The sequence below is a fragment of the Archocentrus centrarchus genome, chromosome 20, assembly GCF_007364275.1.
Source record: "Archocentrus centrarchus isolate MPI-CPG fArcCen1 chromosome 20, fArcCen1, whole genome shotgun sequence".
NCBI classification, from domain to species: domain Eukaryota; kingdom Metazoa; phylum Chordata; class Actinopteri; order Cichliformes; family Cichlidae; genus Archocentrus; species Archocentrus centrarchus.
The window spans coordinates 14,786,626-14,808,495 of NC_044365.1; the positions used below are offsets into that span (position 1 = coordinate 14,786,626).

Genomic DNA, 21,870 nt, shown 5'->3' on the forward strand with positions numbered 1-21,870 from the left:
CTCATCAGTGTGGCAGATGTCAAAATGTTATGCCTGCATCGTAATTCGCACTTCCAAATCCCTTCCTAAAAACCCCAAACCTCTCTTTGTATGTTTTCTTTCATACACCTTTCCCTTCTTTCATTTTCTTATCTTTCTCTGCTGGGTGCTTTGGTGTTTTTCAGGCATTTTCTGCAGCCTTTCTTAAACATCCACACTCTCCTCCTCCTCCCCTCACCGTGAGTGGGTGGGTGATGACATTACAATGTGTGTCAGGTTTTTTAACTAAAATTGAATCTAGTACAGTAACTCTAACAGCACACACACACACACACACAGAGCAGGTTATACATTCACATCTGTCACTTCACTTTTATGGCTGTAAATCTGATTACATATCAAGCCACGTTATGCAGTCACCTAATTCTGTTACGCAGCAGACATCACAAGTATCAAACGCTGTAAGATCTTCTCTTTCTATGCATTTGTTTTTCCCAGAGCTTCTCCACCTCATGGCACTCTCTTTTCCTCCCAATGTCTACTTTAATCTTTCTTGTCCTGTAATCATCTCAGTCCCTCCCTCTCATCTCCTGGTAACCAAACTTTGGCTCTGTCCTATAACCACTGCCCTGGTGAATTCCCGAGTGCTTTTCGGGGTGAAAAGGGAGACAGAAAAAAATAGAAGATACAGATGAAAAGTGTACAGTTCAGACGTGGCACTGCATATTTGTAGCAGAATGCTTTTTTTTTTTTCTTCTTCTTCTGCAGTTCTAACAGACTACTGTAAAACCTGATTTCACCAGTAGAGAAATATTTTAATTTGACACGAGCTGCATTCAGTTCGCTTGGTTTTGAAAAAGTTTGAGCACATTTTTCCCAAGATAAAAGAGACTACAGAGGCCTATGTACTCATTTTCCCAGAGGAAATATTTACTTCTGAAACCGAGATGTGCCAGAACATATAGAAATTGTCAATTTGTGACTAACATTTGGTGTGTGGATGTCATCTATGTTTACAGAGCTATGAGATGATTATGTAAATGAAAAGCTGCAAAGAAAACAAGCTTTTTTTTTTTTTTTTAAGTCTTGGATGCAAGTACTGAGTGATGTGTTTGTGCTTTGAGATATCGCAGCTATCATGAGCTATCAGAGACACAGAAAGCTGAGACGGTTGTTCTGTCTATCACTCAGACATTAATAGGATATTGGAGCGTGCGGGGGGGTGAAGAGTTGTTCGATGTCCCATATGAGAATGAGACACGGAGGCAGGATGTGGAGGGTGTAGCTGTCATACTGGTTCTTTATATACAGCACCACAGGGAAACAGCAAGACAGCACAAAAGGATGAATATAGCAGTGGAGGGCAGCCAGTAATTCCAATGAAACTTTCCACGCTGACAGCAAACGCAGTCAGTCGAGTCATTCTGGTCGTCATGTCTCTTCCACTGCAACATTTGGCAGGATAACCAAAATGCAACTTTGGAAAGCAGGCATGCAAAGCGGACACTCCAGCTTGTGTTTGTTGCAGTTTTAGCTCAAAAGGCTGCTGTACACAGCTCACCTTTACCAACTTTTTTTCAGTCAAGTACTCTATATGTAGCAGATAAGCTCGGATCACTTCAAAGCTTTTCCTCAAACTGCTGCTGCATTTTCCCATGTCATCGTTCACACTGAAAACTAGAAACTTCCACAGTCAAATAAAAGTTGCCACAGTTGCACTTTCAGAACCAAAATCCACACGCTGCAACACAAGAATCAAAGAGAAGCATGAGCTCAAGGCTCAAATTTATTAATACTGCACACACTTTCAAAGATTGAATCCAAGACTTTGATCTTTAATTCCATCATCACGCCAAACTTTATGTGACTTCTTTGGGAGAGATGATAAAGATAGAGGAAGCAGAAGTATGGATTAATGCAAATACTTCCAATATTGCAGAATTTGAAGCTATACTGCCACAAGTATTCACTCACCCATCCAAATCATTGAATTCAGGTGTTCCAATTACTTCCATGGCCACAGGTGTATAAAACCAAACAACCTAGGCATGCAGACTGCTTCTACAAACATTTGTGAAAGAATGGGTCGCTCTCAGGAGCTCAGTGAATTCCAGCGTGGTACCGGATGTCACCTGTGCAACAAGCCCATTGATGAAATTTCCTCAGAACTAAATATTCCACCATCAAATGTTACTGGCATTATAACCAAGTGGAAATGGGAATGACAGGAACTCAACCACAAAATGGTAAGCCACATAAAATCACAGAGTGGGGTCAGTGGATGCTGAGGCGCATGGTAAACAGGCCGCCAACTTTCTGCAGAGTCGAGCACTACAGACCTCCAAACTTCATGTGGCCTTCAAAGTAGATCAAGAACAGTGTGCAGAGAGCTTCATGGAATGGGTTTCCATGGCCGAGCAGCTTTATCCAAGCTTTACATCACCAAGCACAATGTAAAGTGTCAGATGCAGTGGTGTAAAGCAGGCCGCCAGTGGACTCCAGAGCAGTGGAGACGTGTTCTCTGGAGTGACGAATCACACTTCTCTGTGTGGTAATCCAAAGGATGAGTCCGGGTTTGGCATTTGCCAGGAGAACAGTACTTGCTTGACTACATTGTGCCAAGTGTAAAGTTTGGTGGAGGGGGAATTGTGGTGTGAGGTTGTTGGGGTTTTTTGTTTTTAAGAGCTGAGCTCAGCCCCTTAGTTCCTAACTTTATTGTAACAGTTTGGGGATGGCCCCTTCCTGTTCCAACATGACTGCGCACCAGTGCATAAAGCAAGGTCCATAAAAAGATAGACATGCGAGTTTGGTGTGGAAGAATTGACTGTCCTGCACAGAGTCCTGACCTCAACCCGATAGAACACCTTTGAGAGGAATTACAGCAGACTGCGAGCCAGGCCTTCTTATCCAACATCAGCGTCTGACTTCACAAATGCACTTCTGGGAGAATGGTCAAAAATTCTTGTGGAAAGCCTTCCCAGAAGGGTTGAAGCTGTTATAGCTGCAAAGGCTGGGCCGACATCTTATTAACGCTTTAACACCAGGTGATCACTGCCGATACACCTGTTACCTGCCCTTACCTGCCGTGAACAGCTGGTTAACATTGAGATGTTTGATCTAACACACTTTGAATTACCGTAATTACACGACTATTTGTCCTATTGAAAAAATTAAAAATGGTTTCTAAAAGCTGAGTGCTTCACACCCAACATAGGGTTATTACGTAATTGTTGCCAGAAGTAAATGAACAGCGGGACATTTGAAGTACATTGTGTCCCGATAACACGTTTGGCATTGTAGAGTTAAACCCTATGGATTAAGAATGGGATGTTACTCAAGTTCATATGTGTGTGAAGACAGACGAGCGAATAGTTTTGCCAATACGGTGTATGATAAACACTGTATTGGCAGAGCTGACTTTTACCACCTTCGTGATGGAGATCTTATAACCAGTGAGAAAAAGAAACAGCAGATCTAAAAAAATGCTCTGCTGAATCAGTGCCGAGCTCTTGGCTTTTTCTACATTTCACTCTACGATCTGTCCTCATCTCTTTCTGTTTTCTTTCATTATCCTTCCTCTTTGCTGCCCACTTCTCATCCTCATCGATTTATTCTTTCCCTTTGTGATCTATGGTTCCCGGGGTTCTGCCGATGTAAGGGTTCCTGAGAGCAGGAGGCTCCACTTCGACAGCCTCCTTTATTCAATAAGACAGAAACTCTTCCCTGTCCTGCTCTCTGCAAATGGATAACGAGAGAGTTTGTGAGCATAGATGGCTCCGTTCAATAAAGTTGGAATCCTTGTCAGTGTAATAGCAGTGACACAGAATAGTAACCATACTTTTTATAGCCACAGGCAGGGATAACAGGTAGAAATACTGCTCAGGACAAATCACCAGAAGACAGTAAGAGCATAAACACATCTGTAGTTCAGTTCCTCAGATCTAAGCAGAAAAGGATACATCAACACCATTTATTTCTTGCCCATTTAGGGTTTGCAAAGGGCGCTCAAAAAAAGGGCAGATACAAACAAAATCCAAGGAAATAATTGGAGCACTGGAGGAATCATTCAGAATTATGATAAATATGGCCTTCCGCATGTCTTTTGCACAAAGCAAGGTGTCTCCTACTACTGTCTGCTGAAAATGCCTGTGAATAATAAAAAGAAGAAGAGCGCATTTCTCCTAAAGGCCACTTGCGGCTGTCTCCAAGACGGAGTCAATTCACATAGATCCCCAAATGTTCATTAATTAGCAGCTATCTGCGTCAGTGATATCTAGGGTCAGCTAGCTAACAAAAGGTCATTCCCTAATCTAAGATACCCTAGCTACATTTAGTGCACATTTACTGTATCTGCCACACTGATGAGAGTCGAGTTTGATACTGCTGGCTTTCCATCTAGCAAGCAAGATACTTTCGACTGGTTTTAGACTGTAACTATATTTAGTGAGCTGAACAGAAGACATTTTTTAAAATCATTTTTAAAAATGACTATAATTAATTTCACTACTCTCACCACAAACTAACTGGAATTAAACATCATACCTGGTGTATCAATTTAAGCATTCACCCGAGCGCTAACAAAACACCGGGGTTCAACTGATTTAAACCAGCCAAGCATTAAAATGACAGCAACAGCTCCAGTGTGATCTAACAATAATGTTGTTAAAAGTACTGAGTGCACCCTGAAAGCAGAAGGCAGTGAGCGCTATAATGAGGTTAAACTTCTTCAGAAATCAAGTCCCTCTTGAAGTGGAAGGCTAAGGAGTCAACCAGCAGTGCCCTGATGAAGGCCAAAATCTCTGAAATGCATCAGTGCCTATTTTTGGGTTCTCCACACTTGATTTCACTTTACTCTGAAGTAGATTTCTCTCATGCTTCAGATGCGAGAAGAACCTGGCCTCACCTCCCTGCACACTTCTTCACGGTGAGTGCATTTCTTTTTCACCCTTGTCACATTATGAGGAAAAAAACAAAAACACACACACACACACACACACACACACACACACACACCCTCTCACACACAAACATCTCACGATTTAAAATTTCAGTCCTCACAGCTACCCTAAAAGGTCTCTTCCGTGCATTTTACACCGTTATCTAGAGAAAAATACAGTTTCCTGTTTCTCTAAGCCTCTCATTTACCTACTTAACACCTTTGAGCTGGATTATGGTGTCAAGTAGAGACTAAAACTAGTATTATCATAAGTAAACCCATCTCAGGTAAACTTGGGAAATGAACAGGCAATTTATCCATAAGAGAGAGGGCAGCATTCTGGGGAGACTCAAACATCCAGATGTCTGACGCAAGTACTGAACTGAGGTGAACTTGCAGCATTCATGTCACCAGACCACCTTCCAACCAGCTGACTTGGCCTGTTACCTGACGAGCAGAAGGCGAGCTAATTAGCCGATGGGTGCCATCAAAAGGCCACCTTGTAAGGCGACAGGATCACTCTATTATGGATGAGATGTGGCTTGGGAAGCCTGGTTGGCATGGCAACACACCGACATCACTCAGTGGCTTCTGATGTTGGCATTTGTGACTGATCAGCTGATAGGAGCTCGGTCCCCTCGGGTTACAGAGACAGCATGTGACCTATGTTGGAGATCACGTGCATTAAATGTCCGCGGCGAGCTTCAGTCAGAGGGTGGGGCTGCATGTTTGACACTAAAGTTATTCCAGAATAGCTGAGCTTTTTTTTTTTTTTTTTGGTCTATTCAGCAATTTAAGGCATGCATTATATGGTATTCTAACTTTTTGTAAGTTTTTCTGCCACTCAGCCTGAGTCCTGTGATAAATGCCTTTTTGCAAATCTCTAAATTATGCTTGTGTTTGGAGCAAGCTTATAACAGACCTTCAATGAATGCAGACAGAGTTTGTTTACAAGCTTGTGAGTTACTGAGAAAAATCTCACAGGCATGATGGAACAGATCAACTGTTCATATTTTAATTGAACTTTGTCAGGCTGAGTGCACATGCTATTGCAGGCCATTTATAAGAATTGATATTATAGTATATACACACAATGATACAGCCAGAAAATCTGAGTAGGAGTGGGGAGGCTCAGACTATTACAGTGTGGTGGGACACTACTTATATTCATTTTCTCTCTTTTCTTGTCAGACTGCAAATCCCTGTAGGCCAAATAATGTATTTCCTCGGTCACTTACTTTCATTATTTGGTTATACAGACTTGACATCCATGCAGAACACACCATGAGGACACATTTAGAATAAGCCATTTTATGTCATGCTCAGTGGCTGTGAAAGTTGTGTTATTAATTGCTAATAAAGTGCATAGGGCTATTACAATTTAACTGAATGGTTGTGCTCTTCAAATGTGTCTATATGGGAGCAACAGTTGCAGAGAAATGGTTATTAAAGGCTAAGTTAACAGCTATAACTACAGTTTTATGAGTATGTGTTTAGTAAGTCATCCCTCAAAGCTGCAATCAATACAATTCACAAGGTGCAACTTTAACTTTGAAGACAAACGGTCTCTGTTTCCGGTTTAGAGACAGGTGGTTACATGGCATCACTGTCTGGTCTCTAGGTCTGCATGATTGAGGCTTTAGCAGTCAGTTGCACAGCAACTGCCAGCAAACACTTGCAACCAGTTGGTGAATACTTATTTTTCTCCTGCGATCAGTGGTTGCCAGCTTGTCCAACCAGTCTGACTGGGCTTGTCTGGGGCTTGAAAGACTTCATCTTTTTTGGGGGGAATCCTGAGGGGTGGCCACAGATAGACATACAGTACGCCTCAGGTGCCGTTTACACAAAGCCGTTTTCACTGGAAACGGTGTCGTTTTGATGCGTTTCAGCCTTTCGTTTACACGATGGCGTTTCAGAAAGGATCCACGTTTACACGATGACATGTGAAACGATGAAAACGATGTAGTTCCCATGCCAGGCCACAAGTTTGCGTTGGTTTTCTCTTTGCAAAGTTTGTTTATGCAAGACGCGCATGCGTGGAGTGACAGTAGGTAGTGCGTCAAATTGTTCATTACTTACAAAACGGCCAATGTAAGAGGTTTTGTGTGGACTGACGATGAGGTTGGATCGCTGGTGCGCACAACGCTGAATTACAAAACGGTAAAAACACAAGAAAAGCATAAGAAGCACTTGTGAATCTGCGAGTACTGGTTATCAATTTGCGCGTGTGCGAAAAACTGTGGCCGTCGCAACCATAGTGCGCAAGTGCGAGTCGAGCGTTTTCAAATCACCCCGGTTTCAAGTGTTTACACGAGAACACAAGCCGGTGCGTTTCTGAAACGCTCCACTCTGGACCCCGTTTCCGAAACACATCGTTTTCACTCTGTTGTCGTGTAAACAGAAGGCCGAAACGCATCAAAACGACGCCGTTTCAAAATGAAAACGGTCTCGTGTAAACGGCACCTCAGTGTGAAGGTACTGTTGCGATTCTATTAGAGCTACCTTTAAATTTTAAATACCTTCAGGTCAAAACTGATCAAAATGAGATCTAGCTGTCAAAAAGTGGCTGACTTTACCTATTCACAACCAGGTAGTTACATATAGCAGCCTAGTACTCTGCATGTCAGTTACCCTGTTGACAGAACAGAAATACTACCTGTTAAAGGCCAATATCTGTCGGTTGTGGACGCAGACACTGAAAGTCCTTCTGCTTTCTATTCTGCTCGTCTAATGTGAATGATTTACACCCTGGCATGCTGACAGAATACAATTAGCTCCCTGCTAGGACAGAAAAACAGCACTAGAAGACCTTGCCCCAAGTCTTTTTTACACTACAAATAACAAGCTGCCCAATTATTCAAAACTTTATAAAAGGAGAAGAATGGATATTTTTGAAGGATTTCAGCTGTGACTGTTAAGAAAAACTGTGCCCAAGTATTACTAGTGAGCACATCCAGCCACTTGATTCATTAAGGAGGAGAGACATTATATCAAAGTGTCCAGTAAATATACAAGATGATGATGGTATGAAGGGGATCTATTTGTGCTGCAAGTTGGAGCAGAGCTGCTAGGAGTGATCATCTCTCAGCACAGGTGACTTGTGGGAACAAGATCCCAGCCTTCTGGGGAAGCCTGCCACCTCTGACCGCCCTGAATTATTCATTGGTTACACGCCAGACCACTGGTGAGTATGCCAGGGTCGTCAAGGCAACCGGAGCCTTTCCTGCCCACACAAATAACCACATACCCACATGATTCAAACTGCTGGACTCAAATTCATACTGTAAAATTTAAACGAGGAAAAAGAATCAACCTGACTTTTAATGATACCAAAACCATCATCTGCACCTCATGACCCTGATATGATGTGATGATTGCAGAGGCTGAGCAGAGCACTGCAGCATATTTAGCCCCTAGCGTCTACACACACACACACACACACACACACACACACACACACACACACACACACACACAATGACTTTATGCATGCCATGTCCACCCTCTCAGTGGCCCCATTAGGACGAAATGTCACAAAAATGTCACGGAAAAATGTCAGAGTCTGATCATACATACTGATCAGAACAGCGGGCTTTGAGTGGATAATCTTTTGGGAGTTTGTCAAAGTATTTTAATGACTTAAGATAATGGAAAATGACAGCAAGAAATGTCAAGATTATGGCATGTGACAGGAGCTGCAGTATGATATCAATCCTAAAAGACAAAAACCCCCATAAGGCTGTTTGATATTCAGGTTTCAGTGTACGTTAATTCTGGGATGAAGCATAATCACTAATTCAAACACAGTGAAATGTGATTATATGCACGCAGGAACAGATTGAAACAGTTGTCATGACTCACAAAACTGTGCAGTGTTTAAATACACACACACACACACACACACACACACACCCCTGAGCGTTTGTCAAAAGCCTAATTGACAGACTTACACGTGATGCCCCATTGGCACCATCTAATGTTGCTGTTGTTAGTGATATTAAAGATTTAACAGCTCAGTAAGCTGTGACCAAAGATACGTCTTAGAATGCGGGAGACTGACATGCAGAGAAAAATTTTGAACAAAACATAATAACAAGTGGCTGCTCAGAGAAAGTCAGGTGCATGTGTGTGCGTATGTGATTATGAATCATTTATGTCTGTGCAGGTGTTGTTGTATTTCTCAAGGATTGGGTGAACAGACTGACACAGACACCCCAGTGGCTCACAAATCTGCTCTCTTACCAAAGCCAAATGACGTCAAGAAGTGTTGTGTGTGTGTGTGTGTGTGTGTGAAATCCATATGATTGCTCAGTGAGAAACGAGGGTGAAGCGCACCAATATAAATACACTCATAAATATGCCTGCATGCACTCAGACACAGGAGGTGAGCTCATGCACACTAAGTGTACTGTATGTAGGAGGAAAATATGGCTGCAGGGAAACAACAGCAACAATTTAATATCGACTTTGTTAAAGATAAATTGTGAAGCAATAGCTGGCTATATTTCCATGCAAGTAAAAAGCCCAGTCGCTGATGGAACACAAAGCCTCTGCTGCAAAGGACGTGATGCCTTTTCAATTTGGGGCTATTTTGGAGAACTGTGTAGTTAAGTTGTTAATATCAATGCTGATAACCACTGTGGCGCAGGAAAAGTAAAGAAACATTCAACCTTCATTAACAGTAAATTCAAGGAAAAACACACCACACTACTAAGCACACTGTTTGACTGCCAAGCAAATTCTGGGAACTGTGTCTTGGGAAAAAAAAAAACAACAAAAAAACCCCACCATGCCAGTGAGCCCTTATCACCAAAAATAGCAAATGAGGTCTGTTAACACTGTTTTCTAGTATACGCATTTATATTAAAGCATAAATTCTCTCTGTGACCTGCAGGACAGAGGGAAGTGAACACACACATACACACTTCAAATGAACGTGAGAGAACCAACAAGAGCGCGCGCACACACACACACACACACACACACACACACACACACACACACACACACACACACACACACATTCGCATTCGCATCAATTGTTTTCCATTATTCAGATGCCACTCAGGGGCTGAGCATGCCAACTGGTAACATGAGCTGAGACAGGGGATGCAGCTCTCCCATTCCTCACACACTGACAACAGCACTGAGTAGTTTGCACTGGGCAGCACTGAGCCTGGCATTAGCCCAGTGCTGAAAGCAGCTACATTGCCTACAAAGCTATGCAAAGAGTCTTATAGTAATAGTTTATTTACCTACAATTTGCCCGAGGGATAGTTTGTCAAACACACTTTGTTGCCACAGTTGCATGAGAACTTGAGATGCCATTCTTGTGTTCTGTCCATTAAAAATGAAGATAGATGCAGAAGATAATAAGCTTAGATTGGCATAAAGAATGCCTAGCAGCACTACTAATGCCTGGCTCAGACTAAACAACATTTTTGGCTGGTATGGATACTTAATTTCACAGTCCCACCCAGCTGCAACACCAATACTGGTCATCAAATCTGGTCAGTTCCAGTCACAGAAGTGATAGAACTGTCATCGAAGGCTCAGAAAACTTCTAACACGCTACCTTTTCTCTTAGCATGTCCTGGAGCATGTGGCATCTATCAATGCACGCTATGAAATACAAAATGATCGACTTGATGCACTCAGCAATCAAGATAGAATGAGACTAGCCATCTTCACTTTTCAATATTTACGCTAAGCTAACACACTGTGGGCTGTGGTTTCACATTTACCACACAGATGTGAAGGTCATGCCTCTGTTTTAAACTTCTGGTCATAAGTCAGATATCAAATATCATGTCTATTGTTGTGTAACAAAATTTCAGTTTGCCTCATGAAAATCTGCTCTTTCAAGATCCTTCACCGACAGACAAACAGAGCGAGCCGATAAAACTCTTGGCTGGAGGTAATAATCACAGCCGACAGTCAGCAAAGTCTAGTCAAACCACCTTTTATTAATTCATTCATCCATCTGAGAAAGGAAGTGTTAACAGATGGGAGTACAACTTTGCGCTGTCTTTGTTATACAGCAGATTATCTCTGACTAAGCAACTTCTTTTTGTCTCTGGCGAGCACAGTGGCATGATTCAAACACTTCAAACACTCAGAGCGAAGCTCTGCACCTGATGCCTCCCAGTGAAACACTGACTGTAACCAAGGTAGTGTGACGCTCATGAGGCTTCAGTGCATCCACATTGTTATAATTGCGCTCTAAGAGGATCAAATCTAAACCACAGAACACAGAAATACTTGTGAGCAATACAATTACAGTGTTAAGTGATTAGACCATTTTTGGACACAGATGGAAACCAAAACATTAAAGATGCATATATTCATGTTTTTATAGAGATTCAAAGTTCATATAAACATATCAAAGTATTCAAAATCCAGAACAAATGTTCCAGTGTTTGAACTCTGCAAAATTCTGCTTTTCTAAGAACTGTAACTATAACTGACAGGACGTACGCCTTTTTTGTAAGCTTTCTTCAATGGAAACTTCAAATTGATCATTGCACGGCATGTTGCTACCAAGCAAAACAACCAAAGTCACTGCATAATTTTTGAATGTTTGAATAACCATAAAAAAAAAAAAATCAATACTTCATGCAACAATTTTTTGTGTCTAAATGATAAATTTTACTTTGTTTCTACTTGCATCTGGTAAGATGTTATGCACTACCACCAGAAGGTGGTGGTAATGCAGAGTAACGCTGTTTGCTGACCATTAAACAACAGCAAGCCATAAAAAAAAGAAAAAATGGATAACTACAAAGAGAAAAAAAGATGAAACATCTGTGAGACTGTACAAGCAGCCATTTTCAACTCAACTGCAGTTGTTTTGGGTTGAACTCCTTTTAATTAATAAAGAAAAATGAGGTTCAGGGCAAACTGTGCAGCTAGCATGTAACAAGTCTACCAGAACTATGCGCAGTCGAATCATACCAGTGTAGTTACATTTTGGGGTATGGTTTAAAAGATCAGCATGCAATCAGATATATATATATCCAAGGCCTAACAGCCAGTCATCTATCATGGCCAATCAGCTGAAAACCAGCGGATCAATCTGTGCAGCTCTACTTCAGACAAACTGGGAGCATGGCTGAGCACGGCTCAGCATGTCAGTGTGTTTGTGGCACTGAGTGGAGAAAACTCTTATGAAATATTAAGTTAAATTTATCCCCCTCACTGTCTAACACTGTCAAACACAGACCGGAAGAAAAAAAAGATTAATCCTCCATTATCTCTCTTTTAATTACTCTGAGTTATATAAGAGCTAATGATAAAAATAACTTGAGATAGATCAACTGCTTGCACAGCCCACCTACAGCATGACGCCTTGCAGAGAAAGCACTTTACTGGCTGTCACACAAAACCGTTAGGCTCTCCATATAAAATCAATATGGATTGAAACAGAAAATAATACTCACAAGGCGATAAATAAAATTAAGTCTTGCCTGTGCCATTGTTAATGAGGCTGTCCAATTTGCAGAGAGAATTACTACAGGGGGAGACAATCGGATGAACAAAAGCTGAAGAGCTTTCAGAAATATTTCTTGCAGTAGACATGTATAGTGCTGAAGTGAGGTGTTACACGTTCCTATTAATTACTGTTTTATCACCCAGTGGCAGACTGTTCTTCCTGTAAAAATGTAATCCAAAGCAGGGAAACGGGAGAAACAATCAGGGAACAGAGGCGTTACAGAGACTTCGGCCGTGAAGTCAAATCCAGGAGGTCGGCACTGAAGCTGCCATCCAAAAGGGTGAGGTTTTCTAAAAGACCGCAGTCTGACCAATAATCACAGGGCAGGCTCGGGATGACCTCCTACCTCAAACCACACCTGTTAATTAGAGGAAATACTCATCCATGTCTACTCTCTAGAACATTTGGTGTGGGAATGGAGAGAGACAAACACATACACAGTATAAACACAGTCCTAACAAGTTCAGTGAGTGGCTCCAGTGAAACCAGTCTCCAAACAGAAACTGTTTAGAAAGATTGCAGACATCAGTTATCACCGTCTAACTGCAGCCTAATTCTACCAGGCTGCAGTGGGGCTGCACTTACTGCATAACATGTGTTTTAATGTGACTTTGCCCTGCTTTAAATACCCCTTAGGATCAAATTAAATTTCTTGCACCTCCTCACCCTCATTAATTGCTCTTTTCTCCTGTGCTGGACATATCCACTGAAGCAACATGTCAGTTTAAAGCCAACCTAATGCTTAAACCTTCAAACTTCCTTTACAGGGCACGTCAACTTGTGCAGAGCAGAGCGCAAATGCAAGAGGCGCGCTTTCTGGCAGCCTCGACACCTCTCTCCCCTCATGACAAAGAGGACAGATAAATTAGGGGCTGCAAACGTCTCGTATTACAGTGAGAAGCCCACTTTTCGCCAACAAATGAATGGGAACATATGGAGGCTTTGCAGTCCTGCACACGTGCTGTCATGCCAGGAAGCTGAAAAACGCAGTGATCACAGATATCAAACTCCTGTAAGCATACATATTTAGTCCAACATTCTCTAGGCAGGATTTTACATGCTGACAAGTGTGAGCTCAGTGGTATCTTTACACAGCAGGCGCAGCAGGGGGGCTGGCAGCGACATACATTCAACACATTTTATCTTTTGCTCCTACACATGCTAAAATATGCACACTGATGCTGCTGCGTTTATTTCTAGGTTGTCAAAGTCAAAATATTTATCTGCTGCTGGCCATTTGGGTGTCTCAGACTGACTTACTACAGTTGGGAGATTTCTAAAAGAACAAGTCAGAGCGCCATGGCCGTAGTCGCAATTCAGCGAGACAAAGAAATATGAGCTGCAAAGGCTGGAGGTGGATAATAAGATTCAAGTGGAGGTGGATGATGTGGGAGAAGGGAATGCTCCATGAGAGAATGCTGTTGTTAATACCAATTTTGCATTTTTCATCAGGTTAAATAGTACTGAGCAGCATGAGTTTTGCATGCAGACAGACACAGAGAAAATAGAGTCCAGTAATCTTAGTTAAAAACTACGAACAAATCTCCTCACATCTGACTCGCACCCTCCCTCTGTCATGTGAGCTTGGCCATGTTAACTGAATAACCTGTAGCATCTGGACTAAAACTGCTGCCTTTCTGCCTGTGGCATGCCAAGTTTGCAAATCATGTGGAAATGTGGATGTGGGACTTGAACGACTGTCAGTACACATGCCAGGATGCTCCTGTGCGGGGTCTCTATGTGCGTGTGTGTGTAAGACAGACAGGAAAGGGTTGCAGAACGCAGTGTAACAGTTTTCTCTGGATATAAAAGGAGCTGTAAAATACACAAATGTGCATCACAAAACCCCAAATTTAGTTCTGCACGCTCTTGAAAGAAACACCATTAGCGAGATTCTGAGTCAGTTTATTGGCGCAACACTTGTAGCTTGAAGACTTTCAACTACCTATTAAGCTGGGGGATCATTTCAGAATACAAGCTCCCGCTGTAAAGAAACCTTCTTCGCTTTGTTAAGTTCTCATTTGGCTGCCCACACTGTTGCCTGTGACCCCATAAGATCTCCTTCCTGCAGGGTTAAGCCTTAGAGCATGTGCTGCTTTTTTTTTTATTTATTTGCAATGATGTAAAGTGGAGGTTATCATGTCCAAAAAGCCCCTAAAACACAAAAATCTCGCATGTTCTTACTTCTGACATTTGTGTTGATGCGGGCTTAGTTTAAAATCAGGGGGTTATACACTGTTTACACAGAGAGATAAGAGTGGACACGTATTTCTACCCTGCACTACTGAATGACTAACTACACTGAGATTAAAGTACCCCACATTTTTTGCTTCTACTTTAATGTTTCAGCACTTTGAGAACACAAACAAGCTCAGGCTTTGAGGCAAATAAGGATTTTACATCCTATAACAATACCTGCATTTCCATTCAGAAATGTATATTCCTTTGAGGGAAAAAAAACTATCTAAAAGCGGGCTAAGGAACTGGGTAGAGCTACTACCCAGCTGGGCATCTCACAAAGACTCTGTTGTTGTGGTTGGTGAAACATCAACACAGGGACACGAGTTACAGCGTAACTCTAACACTTTATACTTTTAAATGATGACAAAATAATACAATGTAACAAAAAAAGTGAAGCTCTTTTCTACAGGAAAATGCATGTCAACAAAAAAATAAATAAAAATCTCTCCTGGTCTTACCTCTACACTGAACGACTGCTCCTCTCCGTTCACGGCACATAAAATCCACAGCAACAACTGCAAGCATAACGTCCCCATACAGCAGCTATTAAGACATCTCCTACTGCGGAGCGCCAATAAAACCATAGTGAACCCCGCTGTTGGAGCTTACTGTCTGTGTTCAGTTTTATTTACAGTCGATACAAAGAAACGGGCAGCGGGAATAAATCCTAAACATTTGGCAGCAACATTGCTGGTCTCTCGGTGTCTCTCTTGCAGTGCCGAAAGCAGAGGATGGGAGAGAGAAATAGGAGAAGGAGCGGATTCGTCGAGCGTTCGCACCCGCTGCGGTTTCAAGAGGAGGTTGTCCCCGGGGAAAGAATCGATGTTAACGCCTCTCAGGCGCCTCCTGGTCCCACAGTCCCCGGGTCAGTCCTCCGGTACACCGGCCGTTGTTCCAAGCGGACGCGTCCAGCCCGTTTTCTGCACCGCGCGGCATAGCTGCCCGTTTTCAATCGTGTTTCCCACCGAATGCGCATGTGCGCACTGGCACGAGCGCCCCCATCCCTATCCTCATCCAAATCCCCCATAAAAACACAACAGTCTTCATCCCGCCAGCTCAGTTTGACAAAGCGTAAGAGTCTCTGTTTTCCCACGCAGCATATTCTCCTATTGTTCTCTTCTGGTAAATAAACACTGAGCCTTCCATATTTGGAGTTCCGTGCAATTCCTCACATGGCAACAAACATTGTCAGTTTACCACAATACTAATGAAACAACTTCATTACATAACTTGAGGTAAGTAGAAAATAGCTAATGCTCACAATTGCTCACAAACCTAAACTGAGTGGCATAAAACTGACGGTTAAATAAAAAAAAATAATGTAGTTTTTAAATAAAAAAAAAGTTTACACTTTTTTTTTAAATTTTTTTAATTTTTTTGTCTTCTTAGTATAGAGCAACGTATATTTAGAGGTAGCTTCTAATTTTTGTGATTTCTATCAGCCATAGCCATGTAATGTGTTTCTGTGCCCATGTGAATGGGACAGTTGTAATCTGTAATAGCCTATCACCGCCAATAGAGGGCGATGATAGGCTCAGTGTTCAACCACCACCCTCAGTGTGTGTCATCCTACTCAGCTATCTCGTGTGTGTCACCTTGGCTTCCAGTATAAGGCAATGATGCCATCAGGACTGTTGTTACTGTAGAGAAAGTGATGCGTTCAAGGTTTTAGAGTCCTCCTTTTACAAAGAAGCATTTTATCAAAGTCTAATCTTTGTTTTAATAAAGGACACTATCATTTATTAATGGTAAAAAATAGTTATCCTGCCTATACACTGGTACCTGGCTCCTCATTAATACACAGAAAGTGCCACATTAAAGTCTTTCTTTAATCTTCTCATGTAATAAAGAAGGGGCAGATTTAATGACCCAGGTCAAGGATTTTCCACTTAAACTAACACCACAGGGATGAGGAAGAAGCAGCCTGCGTGCCACAGTAAAGTTAGGTGAGCCATGCTATTAGGCTAATGACGAGGTTACAATTTGCACACATACACAAGCTTCATCCTCGGGTATGTGTGCAAATGTCAGTTTTCACACTAAATGGATAAAACTCCATTTAAAATTTGGAAAAACACCAGGAGCATTAGAGTCAGAAATACAGCCACAGTTACTGGCTTGAACCCTGTGTGACCCCCATGAGTGGTGCTTCTGCGGGGCATCCTGTCATTCTGGATCTAAAAAAGAAAAAAATTCATCTTGCTTAATTATGCAGTTTGCAGACGTAAGTTCATTGTATCTTGACAGAAAATGACAAACACTTTGGGGCTTTGTGACAGCTCATAGCAAAGGATAAAGTTCACACTGTGTGTAACAAAGTGAAGTTTGGACTCATGAATTCTTGATTTTCCTTTTGCACAGCTGAGCTCCTGTTAGAACAGGAAGCCGACTGAAGTGGTTAAGATACCTCATCAATAATGAGAACATAGACACCCAATGGAGTCCCCAATAGAGTATTTTCAAATTAATGTGACAAGCTCTATTTTCCTAACCATAGAGATGATGATTATGCCCTGCTGTCACTCTGAATAGTTAGCCCTAATGTATAGACAGACTTGTTGTTTAATGGCTGAACAGAAGCACACAGAAACCTCATTATCCCAGTGTCATGAAAGCATATATGTGGACAGTATTATTAAATAAAACAGCAGTTTCCTGGAAAGCAGTGAAATTACTGCGTAAAGACAAATTTAGATGCACAGTTGTACATATGACTCACAAATTCCAGGAAGAATTAGCTAGTGGCAATAATAAGGAAAAGAAAAGCAGACTCAGAGTACTTAAAAGTTGCTTTTACAGGTAGCACAGAAAAATAAAAACTGTATTTATATAGTTATACAGCACTTTTCACCAGCAAATGTCACAATGTGCTTTGCAGGAGCCTTTTTAAAGCATACAGTGGAATCAAAATCAATACAGAAATGAAAAAAATGCACATTGAATAAAACTTACATTTAACATGTATTTAACAGTAGCACACAATGTAAATTAAGGATACACAGTAAATACAGGAAAAAGCAAATCTGCTGCACAAATCTAAACAAATATTTTTATTGTCCTTTTAAAAGAATTCACCAAACCAAGTCTCTAAGCATATGTGTCAGACAAACAGTACATTTAGCATGTTTGTTCTAAGTAAGTGAGGTTGGGGAAAGGAGGCGTAGACAGGAGCCTGATTGTACAATGCTCTGTGTGCATGAATGAAAATATTAAACTGGATCCTGAATGTGAAGAAGCATTTTAAATAACTTGCAAGACTACCCAAGTGAGCAAAAAGTACATTACCATAGTTGATACAAAATAAAATAAGGACGTGCATAAGCATATTTAGCGACACATTTGAGGCTCTACTCTGAGTTTACTAATGTTTCTAAGGTGGAAAAAAAAAAAAATAAAATCTAGACATCTAAATATCTATCTAAATCTGTTGATAATGTGTCCCTCAAGTGCAGCAGATAAAGGCCACAGGACCTGGGCACCTTGCAGCCATTGAGACGACCATAAACGTCTCTGTATACCAAAGTATTCTAGAGTGGACGTCCACTTCACTGCAAGGTCAGGCCGTGCAATGCTCAGAGAAACTGCAAAGAAGCTTTGAGCTGCATCTCAGACTCTACAGGCCTCAGCTAAATGTTAAAGTTCAGCACAATTAGGAAAAGACTGAAATAGGAATGGCTTACTACCAATAGGTGGTGGAATCTTTAGAGTAGGGTGGCGCAACGGTTGGCAATGTTGCCTCACATCAAGGTCCTGGGTTTGAATCCACCATCTGTGTGAAGTTTGCATCTTCTCCCCATGTCTGCGTGGGTCCTCCAGCTTCCTCCCACAGTCCAAAGACATGCGGTTAGTGGGGTTAGGTTAAATGGTGATTCTACATTACTCATAGGTGTGAATAGTTGTTTGTCTTTCTGTGTTGGTCCTGTGACAGACTGGTGACCTGTCCAGAGTGTGCCCTGCCTTCTGCCCTATGCCAGCTGGGATAGGCTCCAGCCCCCCCCCCGTGACCCTGAATTGGATAAGTGGAAGAAAATGGATGGATGGCTGTTTAGAGTATAGCCAGTGGAACTCAGTGGCTTTCCACAGTCCCCGGGTCCTGTCTCTGGCAGCAGACGTCATTTTATCTTTTCCTTTTCAAAAATGAGCCACCTCCTGTAGAAAATCCAGGGCTGTGACAAAATTGCTAGATGTGAATGGCAAATTATGAGTTCAGCTGAAATGGATTTTGAAAAATTTTCACTCATAAATAGCTCGTGCAGTTACTGGCACAAAACAGCTTCTTGTGTTGGTCATTTTGCTTTCATTTAGTTATGAATTCACTTTTTTCTTGAATATAATGACTCTATGTTCCACAATTGAAAACCACTCATTTAATCAATGATTATTTGTAATTTCCATTGTATGTGATAGTCATTACTGAATAAACTGCACAAGCACAACCCAAAGAACTACAGCACTGTGAGACTAAGGCTCTGTCACTCCTCTTTTGTGTGTGTGTGTGTGTGTGTGTGTGTGTGTGTGTGTGTGTGTGTGTGTGTGTGTGTGTGTGTGTGTGTGTGTGTGTGTGTGTGTGTGTGTGTGTGTGTGTGTGGGATTTAAATAATTCCCTCATTTCATGCTCACTTTGGGATGATACAAATTTACAACAATTTTCCAGTGTTAAAAGTCTGAAATCTTTTCTTATTATCTTCGTGGTCATTTAGAAGTTTGTTGGATGGTTTAAATAATTTGCTCATCCTCACTTCCTCTCTCTTTTCCTAACTCTCTCGCACTCACGTCTCTCTTCCTTTCTGCTTCTTAACGATTTCCTCTCTCACTCAATAATCCTGAATACCCTTTTTGAAAGGTTCTGGCCCTTTCCAACTGGTCCTCCCACCAGCACAAAGCCCTGCCAGGCTCCTCAAAGCCTCCCTTTGCAAACACGACTGTCTCATAACTGCTGCATCTGCTTCCAGTCAGACCTCCTGGATATCCTGGCAGCATGAATTTAAAGCTCCCCGTCTGTCTCCCTTTTTCTAGGAACAAAATAACAATAATAATAATTTTAAAAAGATATGATGAAGACAGGCCAGTGATCTGCAATGATGCACTGCTTGGTAATTAATTATGAGTTACTTATCTCCTTTGAGGATAAGTAATCCCATTGCGCTTCCACTTTAGCTATAATTCAGTTCAGTTTTATTTATATAGCACCAACTCACAACAACAGTCACCTCAAGGTGATTTATACTGAACATAAAGACCTTACAGTATTAGAAAGAAATACCAGCGGTCGCACAATTCCTTATGAGCAAGCACTAAGCAACAGTGGGAAGGAAAAACTCCCTTTCAGCAGGCTCGGGGAGGGGTGGCCATCTGCTGCGACTGGTTTCAGGTGAGGAGAAAGTGAGGAGAGCAGAGAGACAAATAGCTGTCTAAATTTTTAAATACACAATTTATCATTAAATCATGATTTGAAACAGGTATTCCCCCTCTCTTTTTTGTATTAAAGTATCACATCATGACATGTTTAAGTTGTGTTGTGCTTCCTGATGTTGGGTGAGATCATTGTCAGCTCCCATCCCCACTCCAGATGGGACTCTGGGTCAGCCTGCGTGCACTATGTGAAGCTACTCTTTCAACAAGGTCTCAGACTGATTACCGTGTTATCATATGGTATGAGGCCAACTGAAAGGAAAACTTCACCACTGAGAAATAACTGCTGTAGTCCAATATGAGTGAATTTCAAAGATGGACAAATTTACTAGGGTCTGAACCCAAAATCATTTTGGGATATTTTTCACAGTTTTTATTTTTCACATGAAAACTCCTCCAAATCATGAACAATTTCATTTAAACTTAAAATACTTCATGTAGCTCTGAAAAACAGCCCCATTTGTTTGTGCAAGCTGTTATTACATCTTGCAGTCATGTTAAATTAAGGGAAGATGTGTGAATAAGTGCATGTTAAATGTGCATTGGTGATGTCACCTTTGTGTGGAGAAGAATGTTTTCAATAAAACACCTGAGATTGAGGCCCCCGCCATGCAGGTATAAAAACCACTGGTTGCTAATGGAAAATGAGCATTCCCTGACCGGTGGCAAGTTGTTGTTGGCTGTTGCTTGCTGTTACTAGGTGGGCTCAAAGAGGTATATGGTGCTGTTTTGGTCACTAGCAGACTGACACAGTTGTCTTTATTTTGTAGGGATTGTGCCAACTTGTCTGCAAACACTTGCCAAGTGGTTGTGAAATCGTGGAGAGTCCGACTCAAACTGGAGACCTGTTTGCCTTCAAAATCAAAGTTGCATCTTTAGAAAAGTGCCGGTTTTGTTAGTAAGGCACAAGTTTGACTTTGAGTCTCTCTCCGGTTTGCGTTGCAGTTTTTCATTAGTTTCATTAGTTAGTGAGTGTTTGAAAACAAGTTGGCATCTTGTACTTGCACTCTTGGTACCTTTTGGAGCATTTTAATAGTTATCTTTATTAAGGATTGTTGTATGCATCCCATCAAAGAAGTATGTTTCAGTTTTGGTGAGTGAAAATCTTCTACTTTATTAGGCTGTTACTCAGCACTAATTAGCAGATGTGTACCTGTATATATAATCCATACAGTTTATGCATGCAGCTTGCTAACAAACTTGCTAGCCTCAACTTAGCACTCGACCCTTTCATCAAAATATTCTGGATCCAAAAAACTCAACATTTACAAGCAAAATGTTGAGGCTTCAAAATGCAGAATCTAAACCCAAATGTGTCATAGTGGCTATATCCATCTTTTATATACAGTTTATGGTTGGTCCTTCCGTGTCCATGCTCTGAGTTTTTCACCTCCTCTTCCTCTCATCAGATCCCTGTTTGCCTTTTTGTAATTTTGTTTTTAACCTCTGTTGGAATATCCTACTATGGAAGCATAACCCATTCACTTAAAATGCTCTGTTTTTCTGAAATAACAAGATATCTTAAAATGTTCCAAAGAGCCTTTAATGACTTGAAAATCATGCCGCACCCACCCACCCACTGTGAAAATACAGGTTTGAAATTTTGGGAGAGACTGGTTCTCAGGCAACATGTCTACATATGAAGTAATCACAGAACATGGCACAGTGCTCTCACTAATCCTCTCATTTTGCCATTGGAAATTATGGTTTAGATCAGCACTCAAGACCAAATAACACAGGAAATCAGTACATCTGGGTGCTTGGCTCCCATCGTAGCCCATCAATGATGTGATTGCACCTCCTTCTAGGA

General features: G+C 41.5%; 1 protein-coding gene across 3 annotated transcripts in view; it reads right to left on the bottom strand.

Annotated features, from left to right (window-relative positions):
- Positions 1 to 15,604, bottom strand: part of mmp16a (matrix metallopeptidase 16a (membrane-inserted)) — a 74,924-nt gene extending 59,320 nt beyond the window's left edge. For 2 of the 3 annotated variants that reach the window (XM_030756629.1, XM_030756628.1), the window contains exon 1: positions 15,107 to 15,604. In XM_030756629.1, the coding sequence (XP_030612489.1) occupies positions 15,107 to 15,232 (126 nt within the window). In that variant the 5' untranslated portion in view covers positions 15,233 to 15,604. The remainder of the gene's footprint in view (positions 1 to 15,106) is intronic. The other variant, XM_030756627.1, reaches the window with a different exon arrangement.
- Positions 15,605 to 21,870: the final 6,266 nt, after the last annotated feature.